Genomic DNA, 22,139 nt, shown 5'->3' with positions numbered 1-22,139 from the left:
CGGGGGGGGGGGGGTCTTAGATCCGACGCGTCGACGGTGTCTCCGGTAGGAACAAGTTGTTAAATCCACTGTAACTTGCAGGTCTTAAGTTGTTAGCCACTTGACTCATCTTTGTTCTGTGTAGTCTTGGTGAGAGGACACACAGTAACCAGCCGGTTCATTTGTTACAGTTACTAGTTCAGTTCTGTTACTCTGTGGTGGAGTTTCCATATTTGCGTGTGCACGTGCATCCGTACACAGGCACACGCATGCCTGCACGTATGCTCACGCGCACACACACGCATGCATGTGCGCACAGCTGTTTAACTTGCAGTGCCGGCCCCTGAGCCCAGGGCGCCTGGTGGTGAGGGCTCTGCCCCCTTCTCTGTTGCAGACCCCACGGACCCCACCCTGGCTCAGCCCCTCCTTCTCAGAAGACAAGTTTATTGACGCAAAGGGGGTTAAATCCCTTGCCTGCTCTGGAAAAGCACAAGAAGCGAAGGGTGTGTGGCGGGAGGCTCCGGGCCCCTGCGGACCAGGAGTGTCTGAGCTGCCTGGAGGAGGGCCGGAGCCGGGGCCCTGTTCCCGCTCGGCGGCCTGGGGGCCCAAGCAGCAGAGGCCGCACAGCGTGCGTGAGCTGAGCCAGGTGTGGAGGCCGCGGGGCTGCCGTCCTCTGTCAGGCCACGTCTTCCGTCCTCAGTGCTAACACGACCCCGAGGTGAGCGCAGCTCTTAGGTGAACTGCTCCGCGGCGCTGTCACCGCCCCGTTCTCTTAGAAACGCGCTCCCGGGCTGCACGCCTCTCCCCGTGGTGCGAAGGGCCTTGAGGTGGAAGTGTCCTCCTGGGGGCGCTGGCTTAGGGGCCTCCTCGTCCCGCCGGCTGGAGCCACCCATGGCGCCCTCGGGATGGGGGGTCCTGGGCGTGTGTCCTTTGGCTGTCGGAAGACACGTCCTCGTTCGGGAGTGCCAGTTCTCGCCCAGAGTCACCCAGAGCGGTTGTGGACGATGCCTCGTCGCCCTTGTCACTGGCCCAATTGGAGATGGAGACATTCTCAAAGTTTGGGGCACGAGTGAAGACCACCCAGCAGACAGTGGGTGGCTTGCCCTCCGAGCTCGCGGGGCAGGGGGCTGGCCCTGCCACGTCACTCCCAGGCGGGCGCGGGGGACAGCGTCCCAGCAGAGAAGGGGTGCAGGTGCCCTGACAGGGGCTGCGGCCCGGGGAGGCCGGGGGCTGGGGCTGGAAGGGGGCGTCCCACGAGGTTGCTGAGGGGAGCGCCTGTCCCCCTGTGGTTGGTCCTGAGCTGGAGACATAGAATCAGGGACGCTGGGCCCGTCGTAGGTGGTGGGTGGCGTCCAGCCGCAGGCCGTGGGGCCGAGCTCTGCTTTCACGGCTCGTCTGGCCGCTGTCTATTCACCTCTTTAGCCTCTCACTGGATTTAGTGAAGGAAGGAAAACGAGGATTTTCTTGAGTTGGGAATGTGCTTGGGCCTTCCCTGTCCCCAGATGGGTGTCACCCCGGGCAGAGCCTCGCCTGACGAGCTGGCACTTGCTGTGGGGTTGGGACGTTGCAGAAGGGGCGCTGCCTATGGGGCCCCCTCCTCTGAGCATTCTGACCCTGTGGTGAGATCGTCCTTTTGGAGAGGGCACAACCCTTCTGCCGGGTGGAATGCAGAAGCCTGACCATGCTGGGCACCGCGGCTCCATCACCCATGCCTGCGGCTGAGCGTCCAGGTGCAGCTCGCGGCGGAGGTATGTGTGCTGATGCCCACAGGTGCTCTCAGCCTCGGCTCTTTGGGACCAGCAGCTGGCCTCAGTGTTCCCATGCCGACCGGTCCCTGGAGATGGCCGCCCCGCCCTTGGTGTGACCTCGGGCAGAGCAGTGTCCCTTCTGCGGGCATGTGTTTCCCGATGCTCCTGGGGCTCCCGTGGGTGCGCAGTGATGCCAGGAGTGAAGGGCTGTCCCGGCTCAAGTGGCCCAGGTCGCTCCCACACTCCCTTCAGGGTCTCGCTGGCTGTTCCAGATGGTCTCAAGGAGAAAAGCCCTTTATTTGTGTAACAGTGGGGAACGCCGGGCTGTGAAGGGCGGCGGGGCCTCGTCCCCAGCTCTGGCACTGCTGGCATTTACTCCCGAAATCCCCGGACCCAGGAATTGTTCCCTAGACACTCAGAAAGTGGGCAGGAGCCGCCCCCCTTTCTGCAGTAATCCCTTAAAATTGGTAAAACAATTTCTAAACGGAAGAAAAGAGCGTTGCCGTGAATGCCAGTGACTCCGCGGCCCTGGCGTGGTTGGGCCAGGGGTGGAGCCGTGGTGCTTCCGCCCGGCAGCCTTGTGCCTGCGCCATCCCGGCCAGCCGTCCCTCTAGTCCCGCGTGGGCCGCGCTGCACTTAGGGCCTCCGGGGCTCCAGGGACCGTTCAGGCCAAGACTAGTCTCCTCCCTCCCAGAATCGCTGGGGCTGGTTCCGGAGGACAGCTGTCCCTGGGAACCGACCGGTCTCCTGACTGTTACACTAGGGTGACAGTTTCGCCGTCCCTCCCAGTGTGAGATGTTGTCCCTGCCCCACAGATGTGGACACACGTGCAGGGGGCGGGGAGGTGAATCCCATGAGCCACGCCTGCAGGCTTGTGGTGTGTGAACCGCCATCGTGCTTGTAGGTGGTGGGATGAGGCGTCAGTGTGGCGCGCACGCCTAGTGCTGCATCGTACCCACTGGTTTCAGGCATGGAAAAAGCCACGCTTGTGGTTTGTTTCCGTGCAGGTGTGTCCCAAGTTGCACTTGGCCGTGCCGCCAGGGAAGAAGCCCACCCTGGAGGTGGCGCTCCTCGACCTGGTGGGCAGGCACTGGAGTACTCATCTGCAGGCCCCTGCACGGCAGCGAGGTGCTCCTCGGCGAGCTGGCCCAGGGCTCTGCGGGCAGGTGCCTGCGCCCCACTGCTGGGCGCTCGTCCGTGTGTCTCGCTGGACCGCCTCACCGGCGTCACTGCCTCACTGCGCTGCGGGGAGCGTCCTGATGGTCCTGTTCACAGCGTCTTGGTTCTCGGGAGGTGGCAGACATGGAGGACTCCACGCGGCCTGTGGCTGTCGTTTCCCTCCTGCTGGCGCTCCAGGCTTCCTGGAGGTGTGTCATCAGCCAGTGGTGTTGGCATCGCTCTTCCTGGGTGTTTGCTTCTCCTTGCTCTGTTTTTATGTGGGGATTTGGAGAGACTAAAATGCTGCTGCTGTCTTCTCCGAATCCTCTGAGCATTTGACCGAATGAAGGGCCCTGGATTTGCTGACCTTTTGGTGGAAATGACTTGAGGCCCAGGAAGATGGCCCCTCCCCAGAGAGGACTTGGGTTTTCTTCTGCCTGGTGCCTGGATACAGGGGCACACAGGGGACCCCGCATCCAGAGTCGGGGTGTGAGACGGGGAGATGCTGTGTCCCCAGGGCCACCTTCTCTTTTCCCACAGCCTGATTGCAGCCTCACGTGCCCCAGGGGGAGCAGGGACCTGCCAGCTCTCTCCTTCCAGCAGACCCCGAGCTCTGCCTGGATCTCACAGCTTAGCTGCACCAGAGGCTCCCAAGCCTTCCACTCAGTGTCTTGGCCCCTCAGCTTCCCCTTCTGGAATCAGGGCGCCCTGAGAAGCTGGTGCCCCTGGATCCTGACCGCATAAACCTACACCCTCTCAGGGCTAGCAGCAGGACTGTCTGCTTTCCCAGTCGTGGAGCAGGGCCAGGCCTGGAGCAGCAGTCGGTGCGGTGTAAGAGCGCGTTCAGGCAGACCTCCTAATGGTGGCCTTTTCCTGAGGCCCCTTTCTCTAGGTCTCTAAGTCTGTTGCTCTTTGCCTGTTGGTCCTTATCCACGGCTGGGGATAAAGAGGCCTGATGAGGTCATTTCAATGGCGTACGTGTCCCTTTTCCAGTCTCCATGCCAGTCAGTGTTTTTGAGCCATGTAGCCCGTGTTATTCAAAATGCATTGAACATGTTTTGTTTACACTCATCCTTTCAACATAAATGTTGTAATAATGTTTGATTCTTACTTCTAGCTCAGGCAAGACACATTTTGTCATCTGTCCAAGAGTTTACAGCCACTCAGGACAGTTCAACAACGTGTGAGTGAAGAAATTAGCTCCCTGACTATGGAAAATAAGTCTTTGCAGAGTTGCCTTGCTGAGCTACAGCAGCAGTATAGCGTGAAGATGAGTGAGGTGGTGTCGGAACTCAGCGACACTCGGAAGGAGATGGTGAGTTAGTTCTGTTTGTTCACAGATGGAGCAAAATGTAGGGTTTTTTTGTTTTTTTGTTTTTTTCTGGTATGCGGGCCTCTCACTGCTGTGGCCTCTCCCACTGCGGAGCACAGGCTGCGGACGCGCAGGCTCAGCGGCCATGGCTCACGGGCTCAGCCGCTCTGCGGCATGTGGGATCTTCCCGGACCGGGGCACGAACGCGCGTCCCCTGCATCGGCAGGCGGACTCTCAACCACTGCGCCACCAGGGAAGGCCCAGAATGTAGTTTTGACGTCACAGAGCGAGGGTAGCTTCTCCACGCTGCTTCCCCTTACAGCTGTCGGGCACGACACCGGGGCCCCTTCCTGCCCTTTGCAGGATGCGAACCCCCTCCCCGACCAGGCTCTCCTTACCCCCAGGGACTCCAGCTGCCCTTCAGGGATGCCGCGTGACTCTGTCACTCCAGGACCCCTCATGACAGTGATTGCAGATGGCAGCATTGCCACTTGTCCCAGTCCTGCCTCTCCTGGGCAGCTGCGTTCTGTTCTGAGAGAGGCTGAGTGGGAGAGAAAAAGAGAGAGTGAGGCTGGGCTGGAGGTGGAATTTCTGTGGCCCCAGTGTTCCCTGGCCCAGGCTCCCCAGAACACTGGTGAGAGAGGTTCCAGTTACCTGGCTGTCCTGTCTGCACCAGGCAGCTATGAGACCAAGGTGTCCTGTTGGACCTGTGGGAACTCCGCCACCAGGTGGCACTGAAGGGCAGCCAGAGTCAGCACAGTGTTGACCTGGCAGTGGAGCCCACTTCCTGGCTGAGGCTGCCCTCGTCCTTTGTAACCTCACCATGAGACCATCACTCATAAATGCCTACACTAAAAAGGAGAAAAGATCTCAAAATCTCAAATAAACCACCTAACTTTACAGCTAGAGGAACTAGGAAGAAGAAACTGAATCCAGAGTAAGCAGAAGGAAGGAAATAATATATTAGCAGAGATAAATAAGGGTAGAGAAGCGACAGGAAGACGATTAACCAAACTGAGTTGGGTTTTGAAAACATACAAAACCAATAAACTGTTAGCTAGACTAAGAGCGAGAGGAGATGAAAAATCAGAAACGAAAGAGGAGGCATTACAACGGATGCCTCAGAAATAAAATGAGTCAGAGAATGGTTATATACAAGCACATTGGAGACCCTAGGAGAAATGGATAAATTCCTAGAAACATACAACCTACCAAGACTGTATCAAGAAGAAATAAAACCTAAGAGACCAATAACAAATGAGATGGAACAGTAATCAACCTCCTAATAAAGGAAAGTCCAGGACCAGATGGCTTCATGGCTGAATTCTATCAAACATTCAAAGAAGAATGAATACTTGTCCTTCTTAAACTTTTCCAGAAAAATAGAAGTAGAGGGAATACTTTAAAACTAATTTCATAAGGCCAGCATTGCCCAGATACCAAAGCCAAAGACACCGCAAGAAAAGAAAACTACAGGCTACTATCTGATGCACATAGATGTAAAAATCCTCAACAGAAGACTGGTATACCAAATTCAGCAACACATCACCACCAAGAGGAATTGTCCCCTGGAATGCAAGGTTGGTTTAACATACACAAATTAATACGCTACATTAACTCATGGAGAGCTAAAGACCACACAGTCATCCCGAGTGATGGAGATAGAGCATCTGACAGAGTTCAACATCCATTTATGATAAAAAAAAAACTCAACAAAATAGGTGTAAAAGAAAATTTCCTCAACACAATGAAGGCCATCTGTGAGAAGCCCTTGGCCCACCTCACGATCAGTGGGGGAGACTGAATGCTTTTCCTCTGAGACCCAGTATGAGACCAGGGTGTCCACTTTGCAGCTTCTCTTCCACTGGAAGTACAGCTGACCCTTGAACACGTGGGTTTGAACTACATGGGTCCATTTATACGTGGATTTTTTTAATAGTAAATACTATAGTACTACACAGTTGGAAGTTGGTTGAATCCACGGACACGGAACTGCAGATTTGAAGGGCTGACTATAAATTATATGCAGATTTTCAGCTGCAAGGAGAGTCGGCTCCCCAGCCCCCAGATCCCCCGTGGTTCAGGGATCAACTGTACTAGCCAGAGCAAGCAGGTGAGGAAAAGAAACAAAAGGATCCAGATTGGAAAGGAAGGAGTAAAGTTACCTCTCTTTGTAGGTGATGTGATCATTCATGTAGAAAACACTAAAGACTTCACAAAAGAAAATCAGAACAGATAAATTCAGTGAAGTTGCAGGATACAAAGTCAGTATGACAAAAATCATTCTAATTTCTTTACACCAGTGATTGTTCCCAAACAATTCCATCTATAGCATCAAAAAGAATGAAATACTTAGGAATAAATTTAACCAAGAAGGTTAAAGATCTTAACACTGAAAACTATAAAACGTTGATAAAAGAAGTTGAAGAAGACAAATGGGCGGAAGGATATCCCGTGTTCATGGGTGGAAGGTTGTTAGTGTTAAAATGTCCATACCGCCCAAAGACATCTACAGTCGCAATGTAAGCCCTATAAAAATTCCAATGGCATTTTTCACAGAAATAGAAAAAACAATTCTAAAATTTGTATAATTATTTTTCTTTTAATTTGTATTCTTCTTTTTGTAGTTCCACAGAAGACCCCAAATCACCAAAGTGATCCTGAGAAAGAACAGAGTTTCAGGCATCACGCTTCCTGATTTAAAATTATATTACAAAGCTATATTAATCATAACAGTATGGTGCTGGCACAGAAACAGGCATAGATTACTGGAACAGTATAGAGAACCCAAAAATAAACCCACGCATATATGGTCAACTAATTCTTGACAAGGGCACCAAGAATACACCATGGTGAGAGGTTGATCTCTTCAGTAAGTGGTGTTGGGAAAACTGGATGTTCACAGGCAAAAGAATGAACTTGGACCCTTATCTTACAGCACACACAAAATTCAACTCAGAGTGGATTAAAAATTTAAATATAAGACTTGAAACTAAAACTCCTAGAAGGGGCTTCCCTGGTGGTCCAGTGGTTAGGACTCCACGCTTCCACTGCAGGGGGCGTGGGTTTGATCCCTGGTAGGGGAACTAAGATCCCGCATGCCGCGTAGTGAGGCCAAAAAAAAAAAAAAAAACTCCTAGAAGAAGACGGGAACATCAAACCACACCACAGATCCAGGAATGTCAGAAAACACCAAGCAGAGTGAGGCCAAAAAAAAAAAAAAAAAAACTCCTAGAAGAAGACGGGAAAAAAGCTCCTTGACATGGCCTTGGCAGTGATTTTTTGGATGTAACACCAAAAGCAAAGGCAACAAAAGCAAAAATAAACTAGTGGGACTGCCTCAAACTACAAGTTTTTGCAGAGCAAAGGAAACCATCACCAAAATGAAAAGGTAGCCTATGGATTGGGAGAAAATATTTGCAAACCATTTATCCGATGAGGGGTTAATATCCAGAATATATAAAGAACTCATACAGCTCAATAGAAAAGAAAAAAGAAACCCAATTAAAAACTGGGCAGAGGACCTAACAAGAAGGCATACAGATGGTCAACAGACATGTGAAAAGGATGCTCAGTATTACTAACCATCAGGGAAATGCAAATCAAAACCAGAGTGAGCTGTCACTTCACACCTGCAGAATGGCTGTCATCAAAAAGACAAGGGATAAGTGGAGGATGTGGAGAGAAGGGAACCCTCGTGCACTGTTGGCGGGAATGTACATTGGTGCAGCCGCTGTGGAGAACAGTATGGAGGGTCCTCAGAAGACCCGCAGTAGAACTAACGTGTGACCCAGCAATCCCACTTCTGCATATTTATCCAAAGGAAGTGAAGTCAGGATCTGGAAGAGACACGTGTACTGCCATGTTTGCTGCAGTATTAGTCACGGTCACCAAGATGTGGCAGCAGCCTAAGCGCCCTTCAGTGGATGGGTGGGTGAAGAAGACGTGGTGTCTGTGCGCAGCGGGGCACTATTCAGCTTAAAAGAAGGGGGTCCTGCCACAGACCTCGGGGGCACTACGCTAAGTGAAAGAAGTCAGACGTGGAAAGAACCAACTCCATGATCTCATATGTGGAATCTAAGAGTTGAGTTCATAGAAGCAGAGAGTAGAGCGGTGGCCACCGGTGGTGGGGAGGTGGGGGGAGTGGGAAGATGGTGGCCCAGGGCACAGAGTGGCAGCTCTGTAGGTGACTAAGTCTAGGTCTCTAAAGCGTGCCTGGTGGTCACAGTTAATAAGACTGCATGGAATCTGGAAATCTGCTGAGCGAGCAGATTTCAGGTCTTCTCACCACCCAAGAAATGGTTACTCTGAAGAGAAGATGTGTGTGTTACCTCGACCGTGGCCGTCACTATGTACACGCACATCAAACCATCGAAGGGGCACCTGAAACGTGTATAATTTTTACTTAGAGACCATCGTGCATTCAGCATGTTGAGGTTTTTACCTCACTGATCATTATGGTTCAGTTTGATTGTATGGAAACTATTTAGAGTGTTCTTTCATTTTATTTTTATTTATTTATTTGTTTTATAGCCAAAATAAGTAAATTTGACCCATACAGTATAATTGTTCTTTTTGGTCAAGCTCGTATGTCGTCAGGGTTGAGTGTGGGGGCCATGGAGTTAGGCTGCCCGGAGTGAATCTGGTCACCCCTGTGCCATGTGACGGGCCCACGCCTGTGGCCTGGTCGCTCGGGGGCTGCTGAGGTGACACGTGTGTGCTCAGTGGTGTCGGTGTTCCCAGCGTGTGGTCCTACGGGTGTTGCTGTCCCGCGTGGGCGCACCTCCTGGCTGTTCTCTGCCTTGCCGTCTGCGCGCTGCCGCCGCCTGGCAGCCTGCCTGCCACTGACCCCTGTTAGTCCCCCGAACGCGTGCTGCTTTCTCTCGTGCTTTTTCCCTTGGTGCCCGCTGTCTGTCTCTCTCTCACTCTGCTTTGACTGACACGAGCATAGCCACCAGCAGCTTTCTTCCATCAGTGTTGCTATGGTGTGTCTTTCTTTTTCCGTCCTTTTAATTTATTGGTGTGCTTATATTTAAAGTGGGTTCCTTGTAGGCAGCGTACACTTGGGTCTTGCGTTTTTTATCTAATTAACAACCTGTCCCTTTTACTTGCAGTAGACTTTTTAAAAAATTCAATTGATTTAAACTAAAAAGCAGTAACGGTTCACCCACTTCTCCCACCCCAAGCTCTGCGTCTGGCAGAAGCACCAAGTTCTCTGCATCTGTGAGCTCCACTTCGTTTGTTTGTTTGTTTTAGATTCCACATTTGACTGAGATCACATGGTGTTCGTCTTTCTCATTGTATACATACAGCGCATCTTCTTTGTCCACTCATCATCTACTGATGGGCACTGAGGTCGCTCCATAGCTTGGCTATTGTAAGTAATGCTGCTATGAACATGGGGGGTGCACATATCTTTTCAAATTAGTGTTTTTGTTTTCTTCAGATAAATACCCCAAAGTGGAATTGCTGGATCTGGTAGCTCTGATTTTAATTTTTTGAGGAACCTCCATACTGTTCCCCGTAGTGGCTGCACCAATTCACATTCCCACCAACAGCGCACGAGGGTTCCCTTTTCTGCACACCCTTGGCAACACTTGTTATCGCTTGTCCTTTTGATGAAGCCATTCTGGCAGGTGTGGTGACACCTCGCTGTGGTTTGATCTGCATTTCCCTGATGACTAGCGATGCTGAGCATCTTTTTATGCGCCTGTTGGCATCTGGATGTCTTCTTTGAAAAAATGTCTGTTTTTCAAAGGTCCTCTGCCCATGTTTAAATCAGATTGTTTTTTCACTGTTGTGTGAATTCTTTATATATTTTGGATATTAACCCCTTATCAGACAAATGGTTTGCAAATATCTTCTCCCAGTCCGTAGGCTGCCTTTTCATTTTGTTGATGGTTTCCTTTGCCGTGCAGAAGCTTTTTGGCTTCTGTCCCGTGGTCAAGAGGGTGGGCTGTAGGGATGGCAGCAGGTACCGAACCCCCTGTGTTAGGTTGTCTATTGCTGCGTAACAAGTCACCCCCAGTCACACCTCAGACAGCACACGCTTACCCTGTGTGGTGTCTGTGGGCAGAGCCCAGGGTAGCTGAGCCGTGTGTCTTAGGGCCTCCTGAAGTTGCTGTCAGGCTGCCACGTGGGGCTGTGGTCTCCTCTGAAGGCTTAGCAGGGTGCAGGTCCTCCACGCCCATCCCAGGCAGCCCCGCAAGTCCTCACGACGCGGCAGCTGGTGGGGAGGGTGCCACGTGGTGGCTTCCGTGTGTTGTGTGTGGCGGGGATGGGTCTCCTCCCCGGGCGTGAGCACCCTCTGTGCTCAGCGCCCCCGTGTGTAAAATGGGAGTGGAAGGAGCCACATGGCTGCTGGGAGACAAGTGTCTGAAGTGTCTGGTGCTTATCGTCTTATGAAGACAGAGATCCTACACAGAGCTTCACTTTTAGAGGCATAAGTGAAAGATAGTGAGGTGGCACCGGCGTCCTCTGGGTGTCTGCACACAAACGGCTCTCGCATCCAGGAAGGGCTGCAGCCCCAGCCTGCGTGGTCACCGGGCAGCGCGTCGTCCCCATGGGCGTAGCAGGCCTGTCAACCCGGGAACAGAGAACCGTGGATTTGGGGCTTTGGGCAGATGAGTAGTGGCACCCCTTCTCCTTCCACTGTGCAGTTTGGGACCATTTGGATCCAGACAGACGGGCCCCAGATGCCATCTTTGTAGCGATGCAGTCTGCACAGAGTTTGACTCGTCTGTTTGGCATGCGTTGCTCTGTGTCTGCAGGATCACCTGAGGCAGCATCTGGACAGAACTCTGGAGGAAAGCAGTAGCTGGAAGTCTCTTCCGTTCAGCGTGAAAAAAGAAGTGAGAAACGCCGACGCTCCATCCACACCGAACTTGCAGATCACTGGTGAGTTCACGGTTTACTTGTACGTGTAAGAGTCAGGATTTCACAGGATTCAGACTCAGCAAGTGCAGTGAAGCGGGGTCGGAGCCCCCAGCCCTGCCAGGGCGGGCACGCATGCCCGGGGCCGTCTCTCTGAGCTGCTGAAAGGCCACGGGGCCCTCCCCGGGGCGTCCTCCTCCTTGGCTACGGCTCCTTCCAGACCCAGGGCATTTTTGCTTCCCTCTTCACTGTCTTGGATTCTCTTTTGCCAGTTTTGCAAGAGTGCCCTTGGGATTTCAAGGTGGGGTGCGGCCTGCTCTGGGGCAATGTGAGGTGACGTGGGGTCACACAGGGCCTTCAGCCTGGGTGTCTGCTCCTGTCCGACCTCTCGGGGGTCTCAAACTTCTTCCGGGAGGACCGGGCGGTAAGAGCATCTCAGGGCGTGAGCACAGCCACAGCCCAGACCCTCCGGGGCCCGCCGCCCGGTAGCCGTCCCCGCAGCCCTTCACCCCAGTCCTGTCGGCTGCCGGGGTCTTCTTCCTGAAGGCCCCGCTGTCCAGCGGCAGATCCAGCCTAGGGCCTCCGGCTGGCGCCAGGCCCACCTCCCCCTGTCTCTGCTCCACGCCGCACGCACCCCTCATGGGTGTCCGGAGGGCAGAGGCCCGGGGCTTCATCCCCAACAGCAGGGGCCGGCGCTGGGCCCTGGGTGGGATGATTGCAGGTGGAGAGGGGGCTGCTTCGTTCACCCTGATGACCTTTTCCCGTGTTTCCCAGGTGCGCTTTAAACTCTAGAATCATTTTAGTTTCCAGAATGTGGGAGTGTTGGGACTTCCCTGGTGGTGCAGTGGTTAAGAATCCACCTGCCAGTGCACGGGACACGGGTTCGAGCCCTGGTCCGGGAAGATCCCACATGTCGCGGAGCAACTAAGCCCGTGCGCCACAGCTACTGAGCCTGCGCTCTAGAGCCCACGAGCCACAGCTACTGAGCCCGCGTGCCACAACTACTGAAGCCCGTGCTCCGCAACAAGAGAAGCCACCGCAGTGAGAAGCCCGCGCGCTGCAACTAGGGAAAGCCCGCGCGCAGCAATGAAGACCGAACACAGCCAAAACTAACTAGATAAATAAACAAATAAAATCTTTAAAATGTGGGAGCAAATTTCACTGAATATCGCCGCTTCTCTTCCCATCAGGATTTCAGACAGGCGTGGAGCGGCTCTCCGGGGAGACTGTGGAACTAAAGCAGCGTCTGGAGCACTACGACAGGATCCAGGAACTCACCCGGATGCTGCAGGAGAGCCGTAGGTGCCTGCCTGGGGCGGCGGGCCGCTGGTCCTGAGCCCGCGTGTGTCGCTGGGTTGCCTCGGAGCTTGTGTGAGCTTCTGCGCCTTACTGAGCAGCGAGGTCCTTCCTGCTGCAGCTTCCTGGGAGGTGTTAGGGGGGACGAAGGGCGAGGGAGGGGTGGTGCCGTGTCCTGGAGGCCTGCGCGTGCCCCCTCGGTGTGGTGGTTCTCGCAGAAACAGATTCCACCTTTGCCCCCGGCTCGGATTTTGTGAAGAGACCTGCGTGCTGGCAAGCGGGTGGGGCTGCGGAGGGGAAGCCGAGGCAGTGGGGGGCGGGCCTGAGGACAGCACTCCCGCCCCACCCTCCCTTTTTCTCCACCCCCTTCTCACTGTCGGGCGAGGTCACCACAGAGGCCCTGCCACAGCTGGAGCCGGCTGTGACCTTGTGGCGATTGGAGGCCACAGGCCCCTGGGCCCATACCAGCACAAGCCCCGCGGGGGAGGGCGGGCAGGCCGCAGGCGGGTGGGCTCCGTGGGCTCGCTGTGGGCAAGGCAGGGCCGCAGCGCCTCTCGGAGCAGCAGGCGGGTCGGTGCTGAGCCTCCGCCTGGCCCATGGCTTTCCCAGTGTCCCGGCAAACGGGGTTTGTCGCTGGCGTGGCCAGCTTTGTGGAGAACGCGGCCCCGCGCTATCTGTGGCTCGCGGCGCCACGGAGGTAGGTCCCTCAGTCAGTGCCAACCGGGTGAGCTGGCAGCTTGGAGACGGGGTCGGCAGCGTGCAGCCCCACTTCCCTGCTGCGATTCCTCCAGAGTTACAAACGGCCACAGCATTAAAGAACCCAGGACTTTCCCATTGTGCCGTGTCCGTGTCAGAAGTGCAGTTGCCTGCGAATTAGAAATATTTCCATCCTTGGACCTTTTCTAGATCTGGCGGGGAGACGCAGCGCCGCCAGGCGAGGGGCAGCAGCAGGGCAGCGCGAGGGCCCCCAGGGCGGGGACGGCGCCCGGGGCTGAGCGCTGTCCCCTGCCTCGTCTCCAGGTCCCTGGTCAGCACCAATGAGCACCTCCTTCAGGAGCTGGGCCGGGTGCAGGCGCAGCACCAGGCTGAGGTGGAGCCGCTGCACTGGAGCCACAGGGAGCTCAAGAAGACCGCGGCCCTGTGCCCCAGCCGCCCGCCCACGTCAGCACCCTGAGCGCTCCTCTCCGTGGGTGTCTGTCTTCAGGGCCTGTGGTGCGGCGGGGCGGGGGGTGTCTGAAGTGTCCTAAAAAGACAGGCTCATCCAAGCCCCTTACATGTCTTGAGACAAACAGGTCAGTAGTTTTTCATCAAATATCTTGAGACAAAGAAAATGCTGTATTTTTCTGCCTAACGTGCAAGAAAGCAGCTCTGTAGGACGGTTAAAGAAAATAATTGATTGTGTAACAAGCAACCCTTATTTAATAAACTAATACATTGTTCTAAAAAGTGGCTCTTCGATTATAACTGCGTTTCGCGTTGAGTTCTTTTATGAAATAAGCTGTGCCCCACGGTTGATGAGCACGAACTGCAAGATGTGAGACTAAGTACAGGTAACACCGAGAGCTGTGAAGAATACTGTTTGTGGCATTAACTTTCCACAGGAGAGATACCGCCCAAGCCCCGCTCTCCTTGCTTTGCAGTTCATTTCTGAAAATGATGTCCTAACAGGGCATAAAATTAGGTTTTTAGATTGGAAACTTTATATCTTAGGTAATACTTGCTTTCTTTGGTGAAGCGAAGTGATTGTTGAGAGTGCCGTGCGGTGGACTTAGGGAACAGAGCTGCAGGTCGAGAGCAGGGGCTGCCGCGGGCCCTGGGGCTCAGGAGGAGGCCCTCGCCTTCAGGTCGCGTTGCGTTTTTGTAACCACAGGGAAGTCGGCATGGGGGCTGCGTGTTTCATCATGAGATTTTTTTTATTTAAAGATTCTCGCGCGAATCCGTTGTCAGCTTGTAGAAGGTGGTCGCCGTGCTGTTAGTTTCTCGTTTGGGTTACGCTGAGCTTTGTATTTTTCATCAAATGTGGGAAGTTTGGGCCACGATTTCCTGTTATTTCTCCCTTGACCCGAGCCGCCTTTCCAGTCCCCTCCCCCTGGCACTCCAGTGACGCCACGTCAGCCCCTGGGTCTGGCCCCCCCTTTCCAGTCCCCTCCCCCTGGCACTCCAGTGACGCCACGTCAGCCCCTGGGTCTGGCCCCCCCCTTTCCCTAATCTTGGGTGTTTTCCTCCTTGGGTGTTTTCCTCCTGGGAGCTTCGGTTGGGTGGTCTCTGTTGTCCCGTCACAGAGTTTACTGCTGTTTCCTGCATGCGCCTGATCTGCTGTTGGGCTTGTAGACTGAATTTTTAATTTTAGAAATCGTATATTCCTTCGTACTAAAATTCCATTTGGTCCTTTTTTATAAAAAGGAAAGAAAACCTTTTTTTATAAAGGTTTTATTTCCCATTATGTTCACGTTTCATTTAACTCCTTAACCATGTTCTGAGTAGCGTTACTACAGATCATCTGGAACTGTTTGCAAAGTGGTGACACCAGCTAACGCTGCTGCTGGCAGGTATGTGGGGACACCTGCTGGCCCTCGCCCCACACTTTCCGTCAGGCTTCTAGAAGTCCGCCTCCTAGAGAGTCCTGCACCTGCTGCCCCATCGGCCAGGGTGAGCACCTGCCTTTCCAAGGTGTCTGGTACCGGGCAGTCTGTCTCTTACCTTGTAGAAGTTATTTGTGGTTCTGGATGCGAGGACTTTGTGCCTTATATTTGCAAATAGCTTTTTCTTGTCCTTCCACGTTTTAATGGTGTGTTTTGATGAAGAGAAAATTTAAACTTTAAAGGTTTTTGTTGTTGTTGTTGTTTTTGAAGTGGACCATTTTTAACGTCTTTATTGAATTTGTTACAGTATTGCTTCTGGTTTTTTGGCTGCGAGGCAGGTGGGATCTTAGCTCCCCGACCAGGGATCAAACCTGCACCCCCTGCTTTGGAAGGCAAGGTCTTAACCGCTGGACTGCCAGGGAGGTCCCAATTGAAACTTGAATAGGATGCAATTTATCAGTCTTTTTCATGATGATTTTTCTGTTTGTGGTCATAGAATATTCCGTGTATCTCCTAAGAGAGCGCAGAGTTTCGTCTGTTTTTAGTATTAGATGCATATTCTACCTGGAACTGACTTCTGTGCATGTTGTGAGGGTTAAGGACCCAGTTCCAGGGTTTTCACATGTAGGTCCAGTTGCCCAGCATCATCCATTCACAAGACTCGTTGGTCATAAATGATTCGTGTGTCTGTTCCCTCCACTGGTGTCCAGTCCGTCCCTGTGCAGCACCACACTCCGTAGGTCAAGACCTCCCACCCCACGTCAGGATGTTTGGGCTACTTTTGACCCTTTGAATTGCATGAGCTTTAGAATTAGCTGGTTAAGTTGGGATTTTGTTTGGGATTTGCATTGGTCGGTTTGGGAAGAGTTGACACAGGTAATATTGGGTCTTACAAGCCGTGGCTGTAGTGTATCTGTGTCCACTTATTAGATCTCCTTTCATGTATGTTAATTATAGCTCTATAATTTTCTCCATGGAGGTCTTATGCATCTTTTGTTATGTTTATAACTAGGTTTTCCTTATTTTGTGATGCCATATCTAAAAGATGTGTTTTTGAAATGTGTTTGTTTGTATTATATGGAAATAGAATTGATTTTTTGTACATTAATTTTACACCCAGCGATCTTGTTAGACTCATAATTTGCCTGTAGCTGTGCTAGACTTTCTAGCACAGTCATGCCTTCTGTGAGTGATGGCTTTTCTTTTCTCCGTTCCATTCCTTTACTCTGGGCTTTTACTTTATGTTTTCTTTTCAGTTTTGTTTTGAGTTTTGCTCTTCTGTGCTGGCTGGCACGTCCAATATAACTGTGGATTACACGTGGTGGTAGAGTGGGCATCTGTCTTGCTCTGGGTGTTAAATCAAATGCGAGCTTTTACCACTTTACCCCTAAACTTGTGCCACTAAATTCGGGTTTTTGGTGGCCTTGCTCCTTCTGTTGCTAATTTGCTAAGAATTTGTCATCATGAATGGATGAATAAGACACTTTTCTGCCACTACTGAGATGACCATGTGATTTTTCTCCCTTGTCCTATTAATATGGTTAACAACAGTAAATTTCTGGAATAAGCACAACTTAGTGATGATGGGCTTTCCTTACATACGTGTTGTTGTATGTGGTTTGTGGATGTTTTGTGTAGGATTTTGTGTTCCAGGTGTGCCACTTAATGTCCCCCTGGGCAGTTAGATTCTCTGGGCCTCAATGTCCTGGTTGGCAGTGCCTGCCTCGCAGGCCATCGTGAGGGTTGAGTGACTTGTGAGTACAGTCCCAGACAGGTCCCACGCACGGCCGGCACAGCGTGAGTGTGGCTCTGAGAAGAACGTGGTACGTCCGTGTCCAGGGTGACATTTGTCCTTGCGATGCTGTTCTTGTTGGGGTTTGCGTCATCACTATCCTCTATTCCCAGGAGAATTTGTATAAGATTGTAACTGTTTCTTCCCTGAATGTTTGAAAAATTTTTATTTTTTATTTAGTTGATTTACAATATTATGTTAGTTTTTGCTGTACAGCAAAGTGGTTCAGATATATATATATATATATAGAGAGAGAGAGAGAGAGATCTATATATCTATATCTATATCTGTATCTATGTATACTTTTTCATATTCTTTTCCATTATGGTTTATCACAGGATATTGAGTAGAGTTCCCTGTGCTACACAATAGGACCTTGTTATTTATTTTATATATAGGTAATGTTTATCTGTTAAGCCCAAACTCCAAATTTATCCCTCCCCTCTACCTTTCCCCTTTGGTAAGCATAAGTTTGTTTTCGGTGTCTGTGAGTCTGTTTCTGTTTTGCAAAGAGGTTCATTTGTATCATTTTTTAAAATTCCACATATAAGTGATATGGTATTTGTCTTTCTCTTTCTGACTTACTTCACTCTATGACAGACTCTGGGTCCATCCACCTCATTACAAATAACTCAATTTCGTTTCTTTTTATGGCTGAGTAATATTCCATTGTATATATGTGCCACATCTTCTTTATCCATTCATCTGTCGATGGACACTTTTAGGTTGTTTCCATGTCCTGGCTATTGTAAATAGAGTTTCAATGAACATTGTGGCACACGACTCTTTTTGAATTATGGTTTTCTTAGGGTATATGCCCAGTAGTGGGATTGCTGGGTCATATGGTAGGTAGTTCTATTTTTAGTTTTTTAAGGAACCTCCATACTATTCTTCATAGTGGCTGTACCAGTTCACATCTTGTGGGGGGATTTTTGACTTGATTCAGCTGAATTATGGTTCGGCGATGCAGCAGAGTGGGTTCTCAGGGGCCGTCCGTGTGCCTCCCCTATAGCTGGTTTGGGGCCATGTGACCAACTCTGCAAGTGAAGCAGGCGTGTCTTCAGGGCCCAGCAGAGAAGAGCTGGTGGCCGCCCGAGTGGCACCCCTCCCCCCCGGCCCCAGCTGGCCTCCGTGTGAGTGAGATGCACACCTTGTTGCCCAGCGCCTGGACTTTGGGCTTCTCCATCGCCTTGGTACGTACTCACCTGGCCAGCACTGTGCGGCCTTCCCAGTTCTTGAGTTAGTTTTCATAAGTTATGTTATCTCTAGGAATTTGTTCTTATGGCCTAATTTTCAGGTTTTTTTGGCATGACACTCAATCTTTTAATGACATTTTAATAGTTTCAGCATTTGAAGTTGTGTCCCTGTGGCAGAGATGTGTCCAGGGGGCAGGTGTGTCCCTTCACGGAAGACCTTGCTGTTCAGGGGACGGGATGCAGCTGCTGTGGCGTCAGGCTCTGTCCCAGCTCCTGAGCTCAGGACCCTCATCCAGGCAGCCCCAGTCAGTGACCGAGTGACCCCAGCAGGGCCCGGGGATGCCTCCAACAGGCCACTGACTGGGATCCTGGGCCAGCTTGGTGGTGGTCCGGAGGCCTCCGCTCCTGCGTCCTCCTGTGTGCCTCGGGGGTGGCACCCACCGCGGACTGCTGACCGCCTCCGTGCTGCTGCCCAGCCCCACTCATTTTCCTTGGTCACTCCTCATCCTGGCGGTTGAGCTGTTACCAAGTCTGTGTTTCTCTTGCTTTATCACCTACTGTAACTGATACATTTTAGTTTAAATCTGCCGCGTCGCATTTTGCGCTATTCGTTCTACTTGTATGATTCTTTTCTCCTGTCCAGTGTTGCCGTCTTTAGATAACTTTCTGTCATTCACGTTTTCACCTCTACAAGTTTGGAGGCTGTGTGCCCTGTTCCTGGTGTGGTATCACAGCGCGTTTGTGTTTATTTGATCAGCACTCCTGACATCATACACGAGCCATGAGCACGTACTCCCTGTGCGCCCCTTCTGGCTCACACGCCATGGCTTTCGGGTGTGCCCCTTCTGGCTCACACGCCATGGCTTTCAGGTGCGCCCCTTCTGGCTCACACGCCATGGCTTTCAGGTGCGCCCTTCTGGCTCACATGCCACGGCTTTCAGGTGCGCCCTTCTGGCTCACACGCCATGGCTTCCAGGTGCCTTAATGAAATATTTTGTTTAAATGAAACACGGTCACTATTTACCTGCAGTCAGTTATTGTTTGCCCACTTCCCTCTCACATCGCAGACTCTCCATCTCTAATCACTCTCTGCGTTTACAATTTCCTTTCTCACCTACTGGCACGAGTCTCCCCATCATGGCCTAAAAGCGTCCTTATTTTATGTCAGTTTTGATGGCGTCATCCCCGTTTTCAGGGCTGATGTGGGTGTCCGTGATGTGGTTTGTGTCCAGATCCCACTCCAGGCCTCGCACCTGGAGGGCGGCTGGCGCTCCCGTAAGCTGCAGCCCCTCCTGGGTGTGTCTGTGTTACCGTAGTGCCCACGCGACTACCCGTGCACACAGCGCACTTTTGAGGACCACAGACCCACGATTCAACACCTTTATTTGTCACTTTACCAATCTGACACAGTGTTAACAACAGGGAACACACGAGGAGGTATGCAGACAGACAGGGGCTGTTTCATCACAGGTTTGCAAGCCAGGCCTTGGACCGCGACTGACAGGTGACACCACGCCTCGGCCCTACAGACGCCCCCAGAGTTCCTGGTGAGTGTGGTTCTGAGTCAGAGCACCCGTGACGTCCACACTGCTTGTCCCATCACACTGCAAAGTGATGCCCTCATCGCTCCCTAACAGTAAGAAAACAGTGCAAAAATAGATCGCATCTATATATACATTTATTTCCCTTTCCTGAAAAAAACTTAGTACAAACTAGTAACATATGATCCCTTTCAAGTTTGAGTTACGTGCGTCTCCTTTGTTGTTTGGCTTGGTTTGGGGAAGAGAGAAAGTTAACTAAAGCATCTCAGAGTGCAGGGTGACCACCTCCCAGGAGTGCCCGGGGCCACTACTGGCCACACTCTCCACTCCCACAGACAAAGGCCACACCCGAGCCACGGGATTGCACAGAGGGCTCAGTAGGCAGTCAGCGGAAGGAAGCTACTCAGGGTCAGAGTTCGAAGGACATTCTAGCCTCGTGGTGACCTCACAGTACAGCTGAATTGTCAACCTGAGTGGACGGAACAGGTGACAGTGGTGTCCCCAGCTGCGTGCACTGTGGGACGGAGTGTGCCAGCTCGTGCGGGAACACTCCCAGAGGGAGCCTGCTGGGTCCTCAGGGGTGGGGACAGCACCAGCAGCCTCCCCTAAAGGTCCAGGCGGTGGCTGTTGTAGGGTTTGTGGGCCGTGGCGTCTGTGACCGATCTCCCTGCTGCCGGCGTAGCCACAGAAGCAGCCACGGGCGTCTCGCGCCGTGCGCGGCAGGGCCGTGTGCCGTTAAAGCTTGATCCACGGCAGCCGGTGGCTGAGCAGGCCCAGGCTTCGGGTGTGCGAGCCTCCGTCCACTTGTTGCTTCAGAGGGATGCCTCGGCCTGCCCTGAGCTCTCAGCCACCGGGGCGTGGACGAAGCACAGCTTAGACAGGAGGCGATGCCGCTGGAGCTCCCCGTGCCTCTTCCTGACTGTAATTTTCATCTGCCTCAAACCTTAAGACTGAGGATACTCGAGGTGTAAAAATACTCCAGTATAAATATAGATTCTCTCCCTATAATATTTAACTTATGGAATTTGAACTTCAATTATGGTGAGCTGACCACCGCCTAGTTGCTTATCCTACAGCATTAAATAGAATAAATAAGTACTGTGGCGCGATGTTCTCAAACGCTCGCTCTGCTGTCCCGGCGCTCGGCGCCGTCAGCATGGTGCACCCTGACCATGGGTCCCTGCTTCCTGGTGGGCTTGCTGTGCAGTTTCCTTCATTCACAGAGAGACACGTAGTTTCTAGTTAACCACAGTTAGTAGAAGCGAATGGGTGTTGCATAGAACATGCAGCGAAGACACATACACCTGCCAGTTTGTCCACAGCATCCAGAGCCTGAGGGAGGCACGTGCGTCTGCGCAGAGCTTGGAGCCCGAGCGACGTGCTGTGTTTGGGCTACACAGAGATGCCGTGACGGAGCCGGCGGGGAGGGGGCCACCGCTCCCTCCTGCCCTGAGCCGGGAGATGTGTTTCCAGAGCTACCCTTTGGGAAGGAGGCCTCAGGCGGGCTGGGGACACCTGAGACCCCAGACCAGCCAGACGCCTCGGCCTCCGCAGCTCGGGAGCCCGCAAGCGCGGGGCCGGGGAGGGGCCAGCCACGGGGGCAGCTGTGTGCGCTAGACTTTCCTTAACCCGAGGGGGAGGTGTTGCTGTAGCCATCGGGAAGATGGGTTTCCTGCGGTCGGTGGTGTCGGCCCCGCAGGCCTGCCCCGGGGCGGGAGCAGCGTGAGGAAGCGTCCCAGGACGCCACTGGCGTGGTTTCTTCTGCTCAGTCCCGCCTCCCGTGTGCTCCCGGGCAGGCCAGCCCCTGAACAGCTGGGAGGGCTGGACCCCAGTGTCCTGCCGCGGGACGGCTGTGCGGCGCGCCGGGCTGTCGGCAGGCGGAGACCCGCGGTGGCTGGGCAGGGGATGGGTCTGGGGAGGGGTCCTGTCCCGAGTCCACGGAGAGGAACCGGCCGGCACTGGGACACGGGCTTTGCCACCTGTGATCAGCTTAGTGCCCACAAACACTCTGCACTTTTAGAGTTCTCTGCGGACGCGGTTCCCCAGGTGACTCCTGCCTGCCTTCCCCCAGCCCTCGGGCCTGTTTCCTGGTGGCGGACTGGGGGCCTGGCCGGGCAGCTTCGGATCCCCAAGTCTTAGAAGCTTCCCAGACGGCAGCGATTCACATCTTCGCAGTGAGCCCCGGATGCCCGTGCCCCGACACTTCCTGGGTGATCGTGCGGTGAGGTGCCAGGCCTCAAGACGAAGCTGCCCGCAGAGGCCACCGCCATCCCAGGGGAGCCCCCGGTGCGAGGGGCCGTGTCGGCTGGGAGCACTGGCCTGAGCCCCTCCGTGTGGGTGGGCAGGTGTCCCAGGTCCAGCTGTGACCAACGTGCCTGCCGTGGCAGTGCTGGCCTTTCTCACGGCCACCTGTGCCGTGGGCCAGGCCGTGTGTCGATGGAGGGGTGCCCCTCACCGGCCTGCTGCGCTGGACACGGGACAGATAGCAGCAGGGCAGTTGGGTTCCCGGGAAGCATTCCCTGGGGGCTGCCATGGGCTTCCCCCGGGACCGAAACCAGGACCACAGGGTCCAGAGGGTTACACACCGGGCTGTGGCCATGTCCATGCAAAGGGACACACCGCCAAGGGCCCACTGTGACAGCAGGAGCCGCCCCCCCCCCCC

The 22,139-nt window shown here is 53.3% G+C and overlaps 1 protein-coding gene across 1 annotated transcript in view; it reads left to right on the top strand.

Annotated features, from left to right (window-relative positions):
- CEP72 (centrosomal protein 72) overlaps positions 1–13,540 on the top strand; it is a 33,369-nt gene extending 19,829 nt beyond the window's left edge. The window contains 8 exon segments of the mRNA XM_007472122.1: positions 374–625; positions 2,735–2,806; positions 3,569–3,716; positions 4,003–4,067; positions 4,069–4,200; positions 10,968–11,094; positions 12,261–12,372; positions 13,387–13,540. Coding sequence (XP_007472184.1) covers positions 374–625; positions 2,735–2,806; positions 3,569–3,716; positions 4,003–4,067; positions 4,069–4,200; positions 10,968–11,094; positions 12,261–12,372; positions 13,387–13,540 — 1,062 coding nt within the window.
- The last annotated feature ends 8,599 nt before the right edge of the window (positions 13,541–22,139 follow it).

Source organism: Lipotes vexillifer, unplaced genomic scaffold, assembly GCF_000442215.2.
Source record: "Lipotes vexillifer unplaced genomic scaffold, Lipotes_vexillifer_v1.1 scaffold1063, whole genome shotgun sequence".
In the NCBI taxonomy this organism is placed as follows: domain Eukaryota; kingdom Metazoa; phylum Chordata; class Mammalia; order Artiodactyla; family Lipotidae; genus Lipotes; species Lipotes vexillifer.
The sequence above is the reverse complement of the archived record's forward strand: the minus strand, read 5'-3'. Positions and strand labels throughout refer to the sequence as shown.